The 18,141-nt window shown below is 40.2% G+C and overlaps 1 protein-coding gene across 1 annotated transcript; it reads left to right on the top strand.

Moving 5' to 3' along the window:
* The first annotated feature begins 7,180 nt into the window (after window positions 1-7,180).
* On the top strand, window positions 7,181-16,668 carry LOC132117336 (ribonucleoside-diphosphate reductase large subunit-like). The gene is made up of 19 exons (XM_059526573.1): window positions 7,181-7,362; window positions 8,013-8,101; window positions 10,004-10,181; window positions 10,268-10,368; window positions 10,456-10,515; window positions 10,600-10,639; window positions 10,849-11,011; window positions 11,117-11,258; window positions 11,348-11,431; window positions 11,516-11,677; window positions 13,671-13,750; window positions 13,844-14,045; window positions 14,139-14,288; window positions 14,367-14,588; window positions 15,395-15,471; window positions 15,715-15,850; window positions 15,938-16,033; window positions 16,119-16,307; window positions 16,392-16,668. The coding sequence occupies exons 1-19, from the start codon at window positions 7,344-7,346 to the stop codon at window positions 16,581-16,583; spliced, it is 2,382 nt and encodes a 793-aa protein (XP_059382556.1). The 5' UTR covers window positions 7,181-7,343; the 3' UTR covers window positions 16,584-16,668.
* The last annotated feature ends 1,473 nt before the right edge of the window (window positions 16,669-18,141 follow it).

Below are 18,141 nucleotides of genomic sequence, written 5' to 3'. Positions count from 1 at the left end.
AAGTTTGCAGATGACACCACACTCATCGGCCTCATTCAGGACGGTGACGAGTCTGCTAACAGACAGGAGGTTAAAGAGCTGGCTGTCTGGTGCACTCTCAACAACCTGGAGCTTAACACGCTCAATACAGTGGAGATGACTGTGGACTTCAGGAGAAACCCCCCTGCACTCCCCCCACTCACCATCATGAACAGCACTGTGACTGCAGTGGAGTCATTCAGGTTCCTGGGCACCACTATCTCTCAGGACCTGAAGTGGGACATTCACATTGACTCCATTGTGAAAAAGGCCCAGCAGAGGTTGTACTTCCTTCGCCAGCTGAGGAAGTTTAACCTGCCACAGGATCTGCTGAAACAGTTCTACTCCACCATCATCGAATCCATCCTCTGCACTTCAGTAACTGTCTGGTTCAGCTCAGCTTCTAAATCTGACCTCAGAAGACTACAGTGGGTAGTCCGGACTGCTGAGCGAATCATCGGTTCAACTCTTCCATCTATTCAAGAACTGTACTTATCCAGAGTGAGCAAAAGGGCTGTTAAAATCACTCTGGACCCCTCACATCCAGCACACTCCCTCTTTGAACTGTTGCCATCTGGTCGACGCTACAGAGCACTGAGCACCAGAACGACCAGACACAGGAATAGTTTCTTCCCTCAGGCAATCCATCTTATGAACAGCTGATACACACTGAACACACTGAACACACTACACTTTATATTTATATACACATACACTTAATTTATCTAACACACATACTTAGTATACACTTACATTTTGCACATAATATACATGTACATACATAACTGCATTTTTGTAATATACCTGCCTACAATTGTCAATTTGTATATTGTTATTCCTTATCTACTTATTTGTATTTTTTGTATTTTTATATTCTTTTATTATGTGTTTTATGTTCTGTCGCTGTCATTCTGTTGTACTGCGGAGCTTCTGTCACGAAAACAAATTCCTCGTATGTGTAAACATACCTGGCAATAAAGCTCATTCTGATTCTGATTCTGATTCTGACTCGACTCTGGAGGGTCAACAGGAACCTGACTCAACTCTGGAGGGTCAACTGTGGCTGTCATCTTGTGAAGAGGCGCTGGACAAGCGGCCATCTTGTGCCATGACTCTGGACCAGCGGCCATCTTGTGCAGTGGCGCTGGACCAGCGGCCATCTTGTGCTGTGGCGCTGGGCTGGCGGCCACCTTGTGCTGTGGCGCTGGGCTGGCGGCCACCTTGTGCTGTGGCGCTGGGCTGGCGGCCACCTTGTGCTGTGGCGCTGGGCTGGCGGCCATCTTGTGCTGTGGCGCTGGGCTGGCGACCACCTTGTGCTGTGGCACTGGGTTGGCGGCCATCTTGTGCAGTGGCGCTGGGCCGGCAGCCAATTTGTGCTGTGGCGATGGGCTGGCGACCACCTTGTGCTGTAGCGCTGGTCTGGCGACCATACTGTGCAGTGGTGCTGGGCTGGCGATCCTCCTGTTTGTAGACCCCGGTCTAGAATCGGCCATCCCACCGGGAGAGACAGGTGTGGCTGGGGTATTCCACGGAGACCGATGTTGTAGGTAGAACGCAAACTCCCCAAAATTAAAAGCGTCCAACTGATCCATTCCATTTCTAGGAACCGGGTCATCCAGCCCGGTGTTGAAAATGTCCTTTAGGGCCGCATCATTATATCCCATATCATCCGCCAGGGTCCAGAACACTTGTGCCATAGCACCCACCTCATTCCCTTCTTGGCGGAGGGTGGTTAATCTTATGAATTTCTCCCTCCACTCCACCATACTGGCTGGGGAGCGGGAATGAAGTCCCACACCAATGGGTAATCCAAATCAGAATCCAACAACCAGGGGTCAAAACCAGAAATCAATCCAAAACAAACAACAGGAATAGGAACTGGAACAGGAAACTCGGAAGACGAGGAAACTCGGAAGGGCGAGGAAACTGGGTGACGGAAAGAAAGGACTCCATGAAAACAAACAGAAAAGGACTGGTAAATATAGGCAGGGTAATGCCTGTCAAGTGAAGACACCTGAGTGCAATTAACAGGAGTGCAATTACTGTGATGAAGGGACAAGGCTTTGTGGGAATTGTAGTGCCTGCGGTGAGGTGCCTATGGGGAAGTGAGACCACTAGTGGAGGCCCGGGAAACAGAGACCAGACAGCTTGACAATATCTCGTTCCCGCCTCTCAGGGAAATTTTCATAATTATTTTACTGCATGTACAGATGCTTCTCAATAAATTAGAATGTTGAGAAAAAGTTCATTTCACTAATTCAACTCAAATTGTGAAACTCATGTATTAATGCACACAGACTGAAGTAGTTTAAGTCTTTGGTTCTTTTAATTGTGATGATTTTGGATTTTGGATGATTTTAGCATTTAACAAAAACCCACCAATTCACGATCTCAACAAATTAGAATATGATGACATGCCAATCAGCTAATCAACTCAAAACACCTGCAAAGGTTTCCTGAAACTTCAAAATGGTCTCTGACAATCATTGACACCAGGGCTTGGCGATATATCTAATGATATGATCATCCACATCTAGTCAGTAAATTTGGTTTCGTGATTACCGCTAAATCGCCATCACCTGCTTTCAAATGGAGTGGCATTTAATGACAGAAGTGTCAAGGAATTTGGATACAGTTGTTGTATTCTTCTTGTTAAGCCACTCTGTACTACATAGAATGTCAGAGGTATCTTACCTGGACTAAGGAGAAGAAATGGACTGTTGCCATTGGTCCAAAATCCTCTTTTCAGATGAGAGCAAGTTTTGTATTTCATTTGGAAACCAAGGTCCTAGAGTCTGGAGAATTAATTGCACCTGTTTACCAAGAAATCTTGGAGCACTTCATGCTTCCTTCTGCTGACCAGCTTTTTGGAAGATGCTGATTTCATTTTCCAGCAGGATTTAGCACCTGCCCACACTGCCAAAAGGACCAAAAGCTGGTTAAATGAAAATGGTGTTGGTGTGCTTGACTGGCCAGCAAACTCACCAGACCTGAACCCCATAGAGAATATATGGGCTATTGTCAAGAGGAAGATGAGGAAACAAGAGACCAAACAATGCAAGTGAGCTGAAGGCCACTGTCAAAGAAACCTGGGCTTCCATACCACCTCAGCAGTGCCACAAACTGATCACCTTCATGCCATGCTGAATTGAGGCAGTAATTACAGCAGAAGGAGACCAAGTATTGAGTACATGTACAGTAAATGAACATACTTTCCAGAAGGACAACAATTCACTAAATGTTGTTTTTTACTTTATTTTAATTATTATTATTTTTTTTGGCTTTATGAAGTATTCTAATTTGTTGAATTGGTGGGTTTTTGTTAAATGTGAGCCAGAATCACAATTAAAAGAACCAAAGACTTAAACTACTTCAGTCTGTGTGCATTGAATTTATTTAATACATGAGTCTTACAATTTGAGTTGACCTACTGAAATGAACTTTATTGAGAAGCACCTGTATTTGTGAAAATTATTAGGCAGCCGCAGCACACACCACACAGAATAACGCTACGCATGTCAAGGCACTTCAGTGGATCCGTCAATGTTACAAATGTTTTTAATATATCAATAATAAAGTACGACAGGCTTTTACTCAAGTCAAGTTTATTCACTTTATTAAAATTAAGTAAAACAAAATGTCAAATGTTTACTTTTCACAAGCCGTATCATTCTAGTATATGGCTTTTAGTAAGTCTCTTACTCCATTATGTAACAAAAAATCTCGGGAAACTACACTTTTGTCGGGTCGTTTGTCCAGTCACAGATACCGTACGGACAGTCCAACCTAACACGGCTCAGTTTTTACACGTATGTTGCTCTGTCGAGCTGCGAAAATGATTTTAAGCCATTCTGAGTCTTCACCATGCTTTTCCAATGAAGGGAAAAAGGACTGTTATCCCCATAGACAGTAAAAGAATCCCCCATGCCGACTCTGCCCACACAGCTATGACGTGACAACTAACAAGTCAATGGTATGTCCCAAAGCTAGCCTACTCTTCTACTACACACTTAAAAGTGTGTACTTTTTTTCAGCAAAAGAGTACATACTTTAAAAGTGTAGTATAAGTAGCCACTTTCAGATGCAGGGTAAGATAGTATGGATTTAGTGTGCACTGCGCTTTGGCGTTTTTAAGATTTGAGACAGTCGCGCACACGCCCCCTTAAAGGGATAGTTCACCCAAAAATCTAAATTATGTCATTAATAACTCACCATCATGTCGTTCCAAGCCCGTTAGACCTCCATTTATCTTCGGAACAACGTTTAATATGTTTTAGATTTAGTCTGAGAGCTCTCAGTCCCTCCAATGAAACTGTGTACGGTATACTGTCCATGTCCAGAAAGGTAATAAAAACATCTTCAAAGTAGTCCATGTGACATCAGTGGGTCAGTTAGAATATTTTGAAGCAACGAAAATACAGTTTGGTCCAAAAATAGCAAAAACTACGACTTTATTCAGCATTGTCTTCTCTTCCGTGTCTGTTGTGAGAGAGTTCAAAACAAAGCGGTTTGTGATATCCGGTTCGAGATACCAGATCTTTTTGAACCAGTTCACCAAATCAAACTGAATCGTTTTAAACGGTTCTCGTCTCCAATACGCATTAATCCACAAAGGACTTAAGCTGTTAACTTTTTTAATGTGGCTGACACTCCCTCTGAGTTCAAACAAACCAATATCCTGGAGTAATTCATGTACCCAAACAGTACACTGACTGAACTGCTGTGAAGAGAGAACTGAAGATGAACACCGAGCCGAGCCAGATAATGAACAAAAGACTGACTCGTTCTCGAGTCAAGAACCGTTTCTGTCAGATGCGTCCGATTCTAGAACCGAGGAGCTGATGATACTGCACATGCGTGATTCAGCGTGAAGCAGGATGACACACAGAGCGTCAAACTGGGCCCGGTTCCCCGATAACGTTCACTCTTAGAAGACATCGAAATATATATCTTACCAAAGTTGTTGATGTTTCTAAGTGTGTTCCCCGAAGTATCCCTTAGGAAGCTTCTTAGCACGCTGCCTCTTACGTCCGACGTTACAAGAGCGCTGTCCAAAGTCAGGGTGCTGAATTAGTTGGCATCGATTGCTCATGAATCGATTTTCCACTTTACGCGAAGGTGCAATACAGCGTTAAGAAAGACACCACGTTCTATGCAAATGAAACATTCCTCAAATTATTACAGTAACATTTATTTTAACATAGTTTAAGTTATCAGTAAAATATAGACTATAAATTAAATTATCAAAGGGTCAGTAATGTTTACACGATATGTTGTGACGGTAAGACAAACCGGGTATCCCTCGCTAATCATCCATCCCGTCGTGCCACTTGTGCCGCTTCTTGACATGGGTTTAACACTTATATATATATAATACATATATAATATATATATAATATAATACACTTTTATATTAATGGCAAGGTACTTTACAATTAGAATTGATTGGCAAGCAGCTGCAGTTACTTCTGTTTAATGTGGTATTGATTGCAATTGGTTTATGTTTTTAATAAAAAGCAACCTATCTACGTTGTACAATGAACAGAGAGAGAGAGAGAGAGAGAGAGAGTTAGATACAAAATATACTGGGGAAGCAACGTAAAAAAGGGCACCAAGCCTCTCGTCAGAGGAACTTGAAGTGTTGCTGGACCTTGCCACCAGGTCAGATATCACACCCCTATGGTCCACTATAACCTGCACGTTTATGGCCGCGTATCCCTTCCGCGATAAGTAGCCTACGCCTGATCATTCACTGATGGATTGGCGATAGGGATGAGTGCCATCCACCAGGATGCAATCCCCGGCATAGCGCAGAGGGGCGTTGGTGACAGTGTGGATGCACTTCCACACAGAGGTCTTGATTAGGCTGTAGCCCTCTCCCACGACCTCGATGAATCTCTCTGTAGTAAAAAAAAAAAAAGAAAAAAAAAGTAGCGCTGGGCTTCAGGGCTTAAAGCAGAATTCCGCGTTAGCCTGGCCAGCGCAGGTCTGGGAAGGTCCAGCTGCTCCACAATGAGTTGTCTTGGGAGGGGATTTTTTTTAATATAGCCACATCAGGCAAAATGTCAAAAGGGCTTAAGTTTTGCCGAATAAAAAAACTGACATGGACTAAACGGCTCCGAGTCCGGCTCCGTCTTTGATTCAATACAAGAACACGTTGGATCGCTGCCATAGTTGGTCGCTTACTGGACACCACCATGCTTACCCATTTAAAGATCTTAGCCATTTAGAGCCAAATTGTTTGCCAGATTTTAATTATCAAAAAAATGATTGCCAATTCGCTTTAATTACATTACGAAAAAGCCTAGGCTAATTACCACCTTATTAGTTCTGTAACCACATAAAGTCAACTTCATAAATAGGCCTGTATCCATTGCGAACATAATTTATTATGAGTCTTAAAAATAACAGAAAATCATTGTTGAGCCACAAAATTGTCAACATACCATAGTTTGACTTGTACTTCGCTGCGATGGTTTCTAAAGACTGCTGTACAGTAGCGTCATGAGCTCAAATAACGCTAAGAGAGAGCTACGAATGGTCCAGACCAACCTTACGAAAGTGTGACTTACAGAAGATATACTTAGCGTATGAACGTGTCGGGAACCATGCCATAAGGTTAAGAGAGAGGTTAAGGAATAGGTTAAGAACTACTTAGCGATAAGAACATATTGGGGAACCGGGCCCTGATTCTTTTGGTGATTGATTCTGATCTGATTCTGTGCTAATGTTCTGAGCATGGGTAAACTGAAGGCTTGAATCAAGGGCAATCATCGCCAATGACACCATTGCTGTTTGAGTAAATGAATTACTCCGGGATATTGGTTTGTTTGAAAGAGAAGACAATGCTGAATAAAGTCATAGTTTTTGCTATTTTTGACCAAACTGTATTTTCGTTGCTTCAAAAAATTCTAACTGACCCTCTGATGTCACATGGACTACTTTGAAGATGTTTTTATTAACTTTCTTTTTTGGGGGGGTAAATTATCCCTTTAAGTGGCCAAGACCGCAAGTGTGGGTATTTGGACAAGGCAGGAAAATTGCGAAGGGTTTAGGGCGCAATTTGGAACGGGACCTTTTTCAAAGATGGAATGATCTGTTCCTGTTCCGTCTAGTATGAGAAGGAGCGAGGGCCCATTGGCTGAGATTGTCTTCCGGTCCGGATCTGACGAAGTCGTTCTGGCGCGTTAAAGACGGGCGCGCTCAGTATTTCATAACATCAGTCTGCAGAAGCAACTGAGGGGTCGGTTAACAGAATAGCACTTTATCCACAAATACTCCTAATTCGTTTTTTTCCTCTGTTTTCTTTAGCAGAGACGTCAATCATGCACGTGATCAAGAGAGGTGAGTTCAAGTCCCACTCGTCCTAACTTGTTCATTTGCCACATAAGTTAGTGAGCTAGCGCACAGTTTGTATGCTAATATAAATAAGGTAATATTTATCCTTATTTACGTTACATTAACATACAAATTGTACGTTTATGAAATTCACATAAGCAAAATTATGTCCAATCCCCAAGTCAAACATGTTAAGTATGGACCGTAATCGTGTAACGTTAGCCGTGTTTGAACATAAAGAGAACAACGAGAATGCCTTGATTAATGTCGCAGATTTATTGATTGTGCTATTATATTATTTTTTTTCCAACTAACTTGCATACCCTTTGAAAACGATATTCGTTCATGTTAGCAACACCTAGAGACTAACGTTAGTAGTGTTCTTTGTTAACTCAAAGTTGGCGCCAATTGCTTCTTTGACTTAAGTTAGGTCGTTCTGTAATGAAACCTGAATGAATGACAGGTGCTATATAAATCGTCATGTAACAGGTTATGCTAGCTAAATTGTTTTGCTATAATTATTAGCATAATTAACTCGTTTTTCATGTTTTTATTGACTGTTCATATCCCGTCCATCTGTACAGCATGATGTATTCTGCTCGACTTTTATTATTATAGCTCATGTTTTTAATAATCTGGTGGTGTTCTTGTCTCAGATGGTCGCCAGGAGCGTGTTATGTTCGACAAAATCACATCACGCATCCAGAAACTTTGCTATGGACTCAATGCCGAGTTTGTTGATCCTGTAAGTTATAAAATCGTCTCCATCAAAACCTATTTCTAAGGTCAACTTTCCTATTTCAGTGGATCCTCCTTGTGCAAGATTTTTTTTTCTTTATTTACTTTTTTGTTAATATTTATTGCTTTGCTTTATTTACTTATATATATTTTAATCATTTTATTTGGTTGTTTTAATTAGGGATGCAACAATACCATTTTCGGCATTGTTCTGAGTATCTGCCGATACCGATCCAATCCGATACCCGATGTAGAATTTCTATACTTCTCTGTGTTGATCTGATCATCACTCTTTTGTGTGTTAAACACAATCTACTACCTATAAACAACTTAATTTTAATGAAAAAAGATATAATCATCCTAAACATTTTAGAAAAATCACAGGTCCACAATAATTTTATAAAATCTAGTGAAATATTTTATTTACAAATAAAAGATAAAAGTGATTAAGTCTAAAATCTGGTAAAACATACAAGACTATTAATAATCTTTGATTGTGCAGAAAAGTAATATAATACTAAAGGTGCCAATATTAAAGCGGAACAGAGCACTTATGTGCATCCCGTGCCTCAGAATGATGAGGTTGAAACAACACGGAGTCACAGTGTACAGGCTGCGCAGCCCTCCCGAGTCCACATAGAAAAGTTAGTACAACACACAAGCAACTCTGCCCGTGCTCTTTTTTTTTTTTTTTTTTTATACATACAGCCAAGTATGGTGACCCATATTCAGAATTCGTGCTCTGCATTTAACCCATCCAAAGTGCACACACACCAGGGTTGCCAACTCTCACGCATCTGGCGTGACACTCACGTTTTCAGCATCAATCTCACGCTGAAGTCCAAGCGTGAGTGTCACGCCAGATGCGTGAGAGTTGGCAGCCCTGACACACACACACACACACACCGTGAACACACACCCAGAGCAGTATATCTTCAGCTCTCTCTTCACAGCAGTTCAGTCAGTGTACTGTTTGTGTAAATAAAAAAAACCTGGGATTTTGGTTAATTTCCACTCGAAGAGAGTGTCAGACATGTTAAAAAAAGTGAATAACTTCAGTTATTTCTGGATTAATGATTACTGGAGATGCGAACAAGTTCAAACGATTCAGTCGCGAACCAGACATCATTAGTACAAAGGGAAGAGATATTAGTGAAGCGTAGTGTATTAAATCTGTGTGTTACTTTATTGAGCCTCTTCTTTAAACAGTTTTAAACCTTAGTTACCGTGTGCTCTTGAAGAGTTTCATGGTTTTGACTGTAGTAACCGAACACAACACGCAGTTTGTTTTGCTGAATGGAGGATGACAGACAGCTGCAGCGAAGAGAAGAGTTTGTGAACTTGAATTGAATGACTTCAGTATTAATCTGTACCTCATGTTGAACTATGGAACATCTTAAGAACACTTGAAATATGTGTACGAAAATGTTTTGGTGCTTTGTTTTTGTGCCTTTCGTGGAGCTCAGCAGTAACACAGAATAGTATATGCACAATATCGGATTTGGATCGGTCTCATCTGATCGATACCCAATCCACAGAAAATGCCAGTATCGGATCTATGCATCCCTAGGTTTAATCTAATTTATCCATTTACTTTTGTAATTTTAACCCCTTTGGTATTTTTTATCTTTCTCTAAATAGACCTCAAGCATTTCCAGTTAGGAAACCCTGGCCTAGTTTATCATTCTTCCAACAGTAGATCCCTGACAGGCCTGTTAGAGTATTACAACAGCATAGATTTAAGATTTAAACAACCAATCCATAAAGACCAGTTTAGTAACTTGCACAACATCCTGTCCTCTCTAGGTCTTTCTTATATCCCTGAATAAGTAATCATTTTATTAAAGAATCACCTCCCAAGAAGCAAATGTAAAGCTCTGACCCTAAATCAAGTGATTTTGCTTCGCAGACTCATATCACCATGAAGGTGATTCAGGGCCTTTACAGCGGTGTTACCACAGTAGAGCTGGACACCCTGGCTGCTGAGATCTCTGCCACCCTCACCACCAAACACCCTGACTATGCCATCCTGGCGGCCCGCATCGCTGTGTCCAACCTGCACAAAGAAACCAAGAAGGTCTTCAGTGGTGAGTTCAGTGGACACTTCACTTTAATCTAAATTGGATCATAATGCTTTTATTTGCTGCTCATCACTTGCCTCCTCTGATCACAGAGGTTATGGAGGACCTCTACAACTATGTGAATCCCCTGAATGACCGCCACTCACCTATGGTTTCAAAGGAAACCCTCGACATTGTTTTGGCCAACAAAGATGTAAGTATGAAGTGCTTATGAATGATTTGTCTTGTTTTTGTTTTTTTTACCCAACAGTTGTAATGTTATTTTTCCTTTCTTCCCTAGAGACTCAACTCGGCCATCATTTTTGACAGAGATTTCTCTTACAACTTCTTTGGCTTCAAGGTAATTACAAAATAAATATGTAAAATACACTTGTATATCTAAATCTAAAAATGATGTTAAACTAGTTTTTAACATCCCTTTTAGACATTGGAGCGCTCGTATCTGCTAAAGATCAATGGGAAAGGTAAGGCATGAGATTCTTATTTGCAAACATTAGCATATTCTAGTTGAGACAACAAAATGGAGAGGATGAGGAAGTAATGGAGCAATAGAACACTATAGTAAAGACAAAAATGGTAGAGGTAGATGACAATTTTAAGTGAGGGGAAGAAGAGCAAATACTTAATGGAAATGGAAAATGTTTTTGTGACACCTTGACCGCTTTGTTTTCAGTCGCCGAGCGGCCACAACACATGCTGATGAGGGTGTCCGTGGGAATCCATAAAGAGGACATTGCGGCAGCTATAGAAACCTACAATCTGCTCTCTGAGAAGTGGTTCACTCACGCTTCTCCTACACTGTTCAACGCCGGCACCAACCGGCCACAGCTCTCCAGGTAGGAGAACATACAATCACTATACAGCAATCAGACACAAGGGGGCAGTATTGCAGTGGATTTCTATACGTAATGTATAATATAATTTTGTTTTGTCATGTCTAGTTGCTTCCTGCTTGCTATGAAAGATGACAGTATTGATGGGATCTATGACACCCTGAAGCAGTGCGCCCTCATTTCTAAGTCGGCCGGAGGTATTGGGGTGGCAGTGAGCTGCATTAGAGCTACTGGAAGCTACATTGCAGGGGTGAGTTTTCTCCATCCGCCGCTTTCGATTTACTGGTATTATTAACCTTAGCATTTGGGTTAATTTATGGTTGTTTTTTGGCATCTTAGACTAATGGGAACTCAAATGGCCTGGTTCCTATGCTCCGTGTCTACAACAACACAGCACGTTATGTGGACCAAGGAGGAAATAAGGTAAGGTGTTTTGCATGTGACTTTTCAGGAGGTGGTTTAAGTTTGGCTTGTAAAACTGACAATCTCTCTCTCCTCCTCACTCAGAGACCAGGAGCTTTTGCTATGTACCTGGAGCCCTGGCATTTTGACATCTTTGACTTCCTAGAGCTTAAAAAGAATACTGGTAAAGAGGAGCAGAGAGCCAGAGATCTGTTTTATGCCCTCTGGATCCCTGATCTCTTCATGAAGCGTGTGGAGACCAATGGGGTGAGCACACTTTAAACTAAAACAATTCTCAATACTGCTAAAATATCTCAAGTCTGACGGACCTAATAACTGTTTACAATCATTGGACAGACCGAAGATAATTAATTTTTTCTCCCCCTTGCTGCATCCTCAGAGAGAATCGCAATTGCAGAATACAGGTCAAACTACCTTCTTAATGTTCTCAATAATAATAATAATAATATAGGTCGAGACTACAGCTGATCAGCCTTCTGGCTAGTTTAAAATGATTGCCCGACCTGACAAATAGCCTGATTAAAACCTAATTGGCAAAAAAAAAAACAGCATCGAAATGTGAAAATAATTCTAATTTTATTAGCCTACATTCAATAGAAACGGCGACTAATAATAGATGGTGTATTTTTGGTATCAGGGTCACGCTGGTGAGACTTGACTTCAGAACAAATGAGCATAAGGGCACACACAAAGAAACTCAGAAGAAACACTGATGTAAAAATTCAAAATGTTTAGTTTATTTGTAACTGAATTTTCTTAAGATACAAGAAAAAAATTGAAACACAAGCATTACATGAAATCTAGTGCGCGTGCATTATTTACAGTGTGCTCTTTCACTGCATGATTCGGTCTATTAAAATACATCCAGAATGATCACAAATTCAAGACATGGGGGCAGAAAATAATCAATTTCACATGAAGAGTCTCTGAAAATTACCATGATTGCAAATGTGGTATTGACTTTTTTTCTTTTCTTTTTTTTACAAGTTCAATAAATTGGAAATTAAGAGACTTAAGTTTTAGACACCAGATTGCCTGTTTTTGCACTATTTCGACAACAAAAGTAATTCTGAACACAGTTCTAGCGCTGTTTTGTGTCTCTGTGCAACATGGAGATTCGTTCCTGAATGAATCTACATTTAAATGATTCGGTTCAATAGCAATGTTTCACTGCCACCTACTGGCACTTTTAATTTCACATTTAAAGTACCTTTATTTTTTTACAATTATGCCTTTTGTAAAGGTAAATTTACATACTCAAATCTGCATTTCTTTTTTTTTTAAAGCTGATAGAACTGATAGATCTTGGTGATGCAGTGCTTTTATGGGGATATTTAGCATGGAATATTGTCTTCTGATATGAAGTTCACTGTTTATCTTCGCAATCATTTATTACAGTGGGTTTTTTTTTTTTGTTAAACGCACATAATGTGTATTTCTATTACAGGTTTAGGTCTTAAATTTCATAAAGGTGGAATTAAAAACGTCTTAAAGTTTTAGTTTTAACTTGTTCATGTCTGTAGAAACCCTGTTAATTACTCGCCCTCATGTCAATCCAAACTCATTAGACATTCGTTCATCTTCGGAACACTGTCTGTCTGACCCTCCATAGAAATCATTGCATCTGCAATGTTCCAGGTTCAGAAATGTAGTAAGGACATTGTTAAAATAGTCCATGTGACATCAGGGGTTCAACCGTAATTTTACAAAGCTATGAGAATGCTTTTTGTGCACAAAGAAAATGTCACATGGATTATTTTACAGATGACCTTGCTAAGTTTCTGGATCTGGAAACATTTCAGTTGTGTTGCTGTCTATGGAGGGTCAGCGAGTTCTCGGATTTCACCAAAAATATCTTAATTTGTGTTCGAAAGATGAACAGAAGGTCTTTCACATTTGGAACAACAAGAGGGTGAGAAATTAATGACAGAATTTAAATTTTTGGGTGAACTAAACCTTTAAATACAACTGTTGAAAATTGAGCTTTGCCATCACAGGAAGAATGATTACATTTTAAATTATATTCAGATGTAAAATGGTATTTTATTTTAAAAGGTGGTAATATTTAAGGATAATTACGGTTTTTACTTTCGATCAAATAAATGCAGATAAGGACATTTATAAAATACCCAAATTTTAAAAGGTTGAGTTTTTATATATGTATTATTAGTTGTACATTTTATTTCCTTCATCAGTTCAGTTTAAGCATTAACTCATGTGTGACTCATATCCCATGTAGGATTGGTGTCTGATGTGCCCTAATGACTGTCCCGGGCTGGATGAGTGCTGGGGAGAGGAATTTGAGAATCTCTACACAAAGTAGGAAAATACTACTAATGCTGCTAATATAAATCCGTAAAACATCTATCAAGTCACTGTGTAACAATCATATACAATGATCTTCTGTTCCAGATATGAGAAGGAGGGCAAAGCTAAGCGTGTGGTGAAGGCTCAGCAGCTGTGGCATGCCATCATTGAGTCGCAGACAGAGACCGGAACACCCTACATGCTCTATAAGGATGCCTGTAACCGCAAGAGCAACCAGCAGAACCTGGGCACCATCAAATGCAGTAATCTGTGCACCGAGATTGTAGAGTACACCAGTAAGGATGAGGTAAGGAGTGCAGAATACCTACATAAAGTATTATATAGCTTATTTGACTTAATTTGAAAGTGCTTTCATGGAGGACCGAACTTTCTCTTGTAGGTGGCTGTTTGCAACTTAGCATCCGTTGCACTTAACATGTACGTCACCCCAGAGCGAACTTTTGACTTCCAGAAGTTGGCCTCTGTTACAAAAGTCATTGTGAAGAACCTGAACAAAATCATTGATATCAACTACTATCCTGTGCAAGAGGTAAGGTGCTTTTTTTTGTGCTTTAGCCTGCATTATTGTAATTTGCTGCAGAGGCTGATCTTCTCTCACACACAACAGGCAGAGAATTCCAACAAGCGTCACAGGCCCATCGGTATCGGCGTTCAGGGTCTGGCTGATGCCTTCATCCTCATGCGCTTCCCATTTGAGAGCGCAGAGGCTCAACTCCTCAACACACAGATCTTTGAGACAATCTACTACGCTGCGCTGGAGTCCAGCTGTGAGCTGGCTGCGGAATTTGGGCCGTATGAAACGTACGCTGGGTCTCCTGTGAGCAAGGGCGTAAGTTGGATGAGATCTATACCTTATATAAGCAGAGCTTCTGTGGGTCTTGAAGTATTGATTCCAATAACAAATTAAGGCCTTTAAAAGGTCTTTAATCAGACCAAAAGTTTTAAATTAGTCATGATGATGGCATGCTCTGCGAAAAATTCTTATTCAGTATTTTGTCTTACCATGCCAAGTTAACATATCCTGATTTAAGGATAAGTCTTATTTTCCTAAAAACAGAACAATATTAAATGATTTCATACTTAAGACAATTGTTTTTGAACCAGGTTTGGGAGGTGCACGATCAGAACTCACACACATGCACAGCCTTCTTCTGTCCTGTGACAGTTTTCCGGCATCCCTCTTCCACCCCAACTCTTCATTTCCCCAACTCAACATCTTCAAATTATTTTTATCCCACATTAGGGATAGGGGAGTTCTTTTGGCTTCGGGCTATATTCTGGGCTCGGAGCCCTCTCCCAGGACAGCATGCCAAAATATGCTTACTATTTGCTATCAGATTAGATGTAAGGGTGAACAAATATCCGTCAGGGAATTTGTTCTCGTTCTGATCATAAACTCAGAATGAATGAAAAATGTTGTAAGTTGAATTTTTCAAACTTTGAAATTACTAATGTATTTCTATTGTGTGCTCCCTATTTTTATTTAAAGAACATGTTGACTTGTGTTCCCATTAATTCTTGCCTTAAGAAGTTCTGGTCTTAGAACGTTTTAAAACATGCACAATACCTGTGTAAGGAAACTTTATATCAGTTGTGATTTACAGAGGTCTAATTGTTTCTGGTATGATTTTACAGATCCTGCAGTATGATATGTGGGATAAGACCCCTACAGACCTGTGGGACTGGGAGGCACTCAAGGAGAAGATTGCCAAGTTAGTAGCCATTTGCATGATGCATAATTTCAGCAAATCCGTGGAAGACCTGGAAATCAAACTGACATGGGAAAATGTTTAAATGCATAATTTAATAATTATAATTAAAAATAACACTAAGTATAAAAGAATAATATAAAAATTATGATTTTTGTAGTGTACACGCAGTACATTTTTTTATAAATGCTGTAATTTTAAAACCATTACATAGGTCATGTGATATGTATTATCATTGCTCCCCAGGCATGGAGTGCGTAACAGTCTGCTGCTGGCTCCTATGCCCACTGCCTCCACTGCTCAGATCCTGGGAAACAACGAGTCAATCGAGCCATACACTAGCAACATCTACACACGCAGAGTTCTGTCTGGAGAGTTTCAGGTGAGCCTGACATTAGTGAACGTTTGCAAGAACAGATAAACTGATGTCTTTGTATAAAATTAACTGGTGGGTTACATTTACCTCTAGATTGTGAACCCACATCTTCTCAAAGACCTCACGGAACGAGGACTTTGGAATGAAGAAATGAAAAACCAGCTAATTGCTCAGAACGGATCCATCCAAGTTAGTTGCCTCTTCCAAGTTGGATTCATATTATTTTATTCCTGTTTTTGCATTGGTCCCTTTCTAAATGTCCTTCTTTTTGCAGGGCATCCCCACAATACCAGATGACCTGAAGGAGCTGTACAAGACCGTGTGGGAGATCTCTCAAAAGACCATCTTAAAGATGGCTGCAGACAGAGGAGCCTTCATTGACCAGAGCCAGTCTCTCAACATCCACATCGCTGAACCCAACTATGGCAAACTGACCAGCATGCACTTCTATGGCTGGAAGCAGGTAAGCTAGACCATTTCTGAGCCTGGATTTGGAAGTCGAGAAATTGAGTCGATAGATAAACGGTACATCTGCTGCTCCCCACAGGGTCTTAAAACAGGAATGTACTACCTGAGAACTAAACCAGCTGCCAACCCCATCCAGTTCACTCTCAACAAAGAAAAACTGAAGGAGACGCAGAAAAGTGCAAGCAACGAGGAGGAAATCAAAGAACTCAACATGGCTGCTATGGTGTGTTCACTGGAGAACCGTGACGAGTGTCTGATGTGTGGTTCATGAACTCAGCTCCTGTTGACAAGGACCATTAGGATGGTTGCCAATTTGCATTAGTTTTTGAAAGGACACGTGCGATTTGTTTAGCTTGGGTGAAATAAAGTACAGACTAACTAAATTTTGAGTTTTCTTTTATTTACATTGAGACATCTATAAATGATAATGTAGTGCTGACTAAATTGTTGTCTGTGTGCAGTTATGGGTGATTTATTATTATGGTTAATGAAACGGGTGAGACGTTCCAGTAGAGGTGAATGGGGAGGGTGTGAGGCTGCAGGTGATTGGTTAATGAATAGTCACCAAGGCCTCATGGGAAAAGTGACTCTCACAAACAGCAAGTGTTGACAAGCTGCCATACATATGGTCTCTGGGGCGATAAATGTGCTCTCATACATTTAACCATCTCTCCATCTATGTATTCTGGGTTTTTATATTAAGTAAAAATTATTAAATTACTGCTTTAAAATGAAATAATTTCTATTATGAATTTTTACATTGAATAGGAGTACAATATTGCAAAATGGTGGTCTATGGATTTTATTAATGACATGACTTCTACAATTATTTAATCTATATTATTTACAAATTAATTTACAGTTTCAGAGGACCAAATAACCAGAATGCTTCTCTCAAAGTTAATGTGCATATACGGTGGAGCCAAAGTATTTGGTCGGGTAAGGGACATTTAAAAATAGACCGCTGTTCAAAGGTTTGAGGTTGGAGAGAAATGCAGCAAAACACTAATATTGTGAAATACTATTTTCTAATCAGTAAAGTCTTTAATGTTTTTTTATCAAATTAATGCAACCCTTTGTATTACTAAAAGGGTTCATCACTTGCTGCCTCGAAACTTTTGAACAGTTGTTTGCGATATGTGAGATAACCAATGGTCATTTATTACAAGGAATACAGAACAAGTGGATATTTCAGATGAATAGAGCAATAGTTATATTGTTCAAAATTTAACCGTATTCAAATATCAGTATGTTTATAGCTAATGTAATAAACTATACCTCTGTGAACATCGTTACTTGTGAGAAAAGCTAAAAGCTCTAGAATCATTTGTTTTCAGGCAACTTGGTTTGTTCATTTATTTTCAATTCAAACTTCAGTGTGAGTTGAGACTGAGGTCATTTAGATCCGCTCCTGTCGCCTCATCTGTATTTACTGCCTCTTCAAGCTGTCATGCTGGCTTCTGCTATCATCTCATCTTCTGTTTTCCCACTAGCTTCATTTTCAGCATCTCTATTAGATTCTATATCTATGACTGTCTCACTTGTGTTCTCTGTATCTCTATTTCACCACCCTCTTCCTCTCCCTCCATGCTCAGCTCAATGACATCATCGTTTCCTGTCTACACATCCCCCTCATCTTCTCCCCCTCCATCTTATTCATGTCTTCCACAGTGTTATCTGTTTCTCCCTAACTGTTTTGCTCTTAGTTTGAGTTCCTGTCTGGCTCTGTCATCTTCCTCTTCGTTAGTCTCCTCTGCTGGTTCTTCATGAAGTATAGGCTCATTGCGGTTGAAGCCCCTGAAGTTGTTTTGGCTCCAAGGATGTACTTC

This window comes from Carassius carassius, chromosome 36 (assembly GCF_963082965.1).
Source record: "Carassius carassius chromosome 36, fCarCar2.1, whole genome shotgun sequence".
Classification (NCBI taxonomy): Eukaryota; Metazoa; Chordata; class Actinopteri; order Cypriniformes; family Cyprinidae; genus Carassius; species Carassius carassius.
The sequence above is the reverse complement of the archived record's forward strand: the minus strand, read 5'-3'. Positions and strand labels throughout refer to the sequence as shown.

Bases quoted from the DNA above. Each gene is read 5' to 3' on its own strand.
- LOC132117336 (XM_059526573.1), top strand. The intron at 14,046-14,138 runs GTAAGGAGTGCA...TTTCTCTTGTAG, and splicing joins AGTACACCAGTAAGGATGAG to GTGGCTGTTTGCAACTTAGC. The intron at 16,308-16,391 runs GTAAGCTAGACC...TGCTCCCCACAG, and splicing joins ACTTCTATGGCTGGAAGCAG to GGTCTTAAAACAGGAATGTA.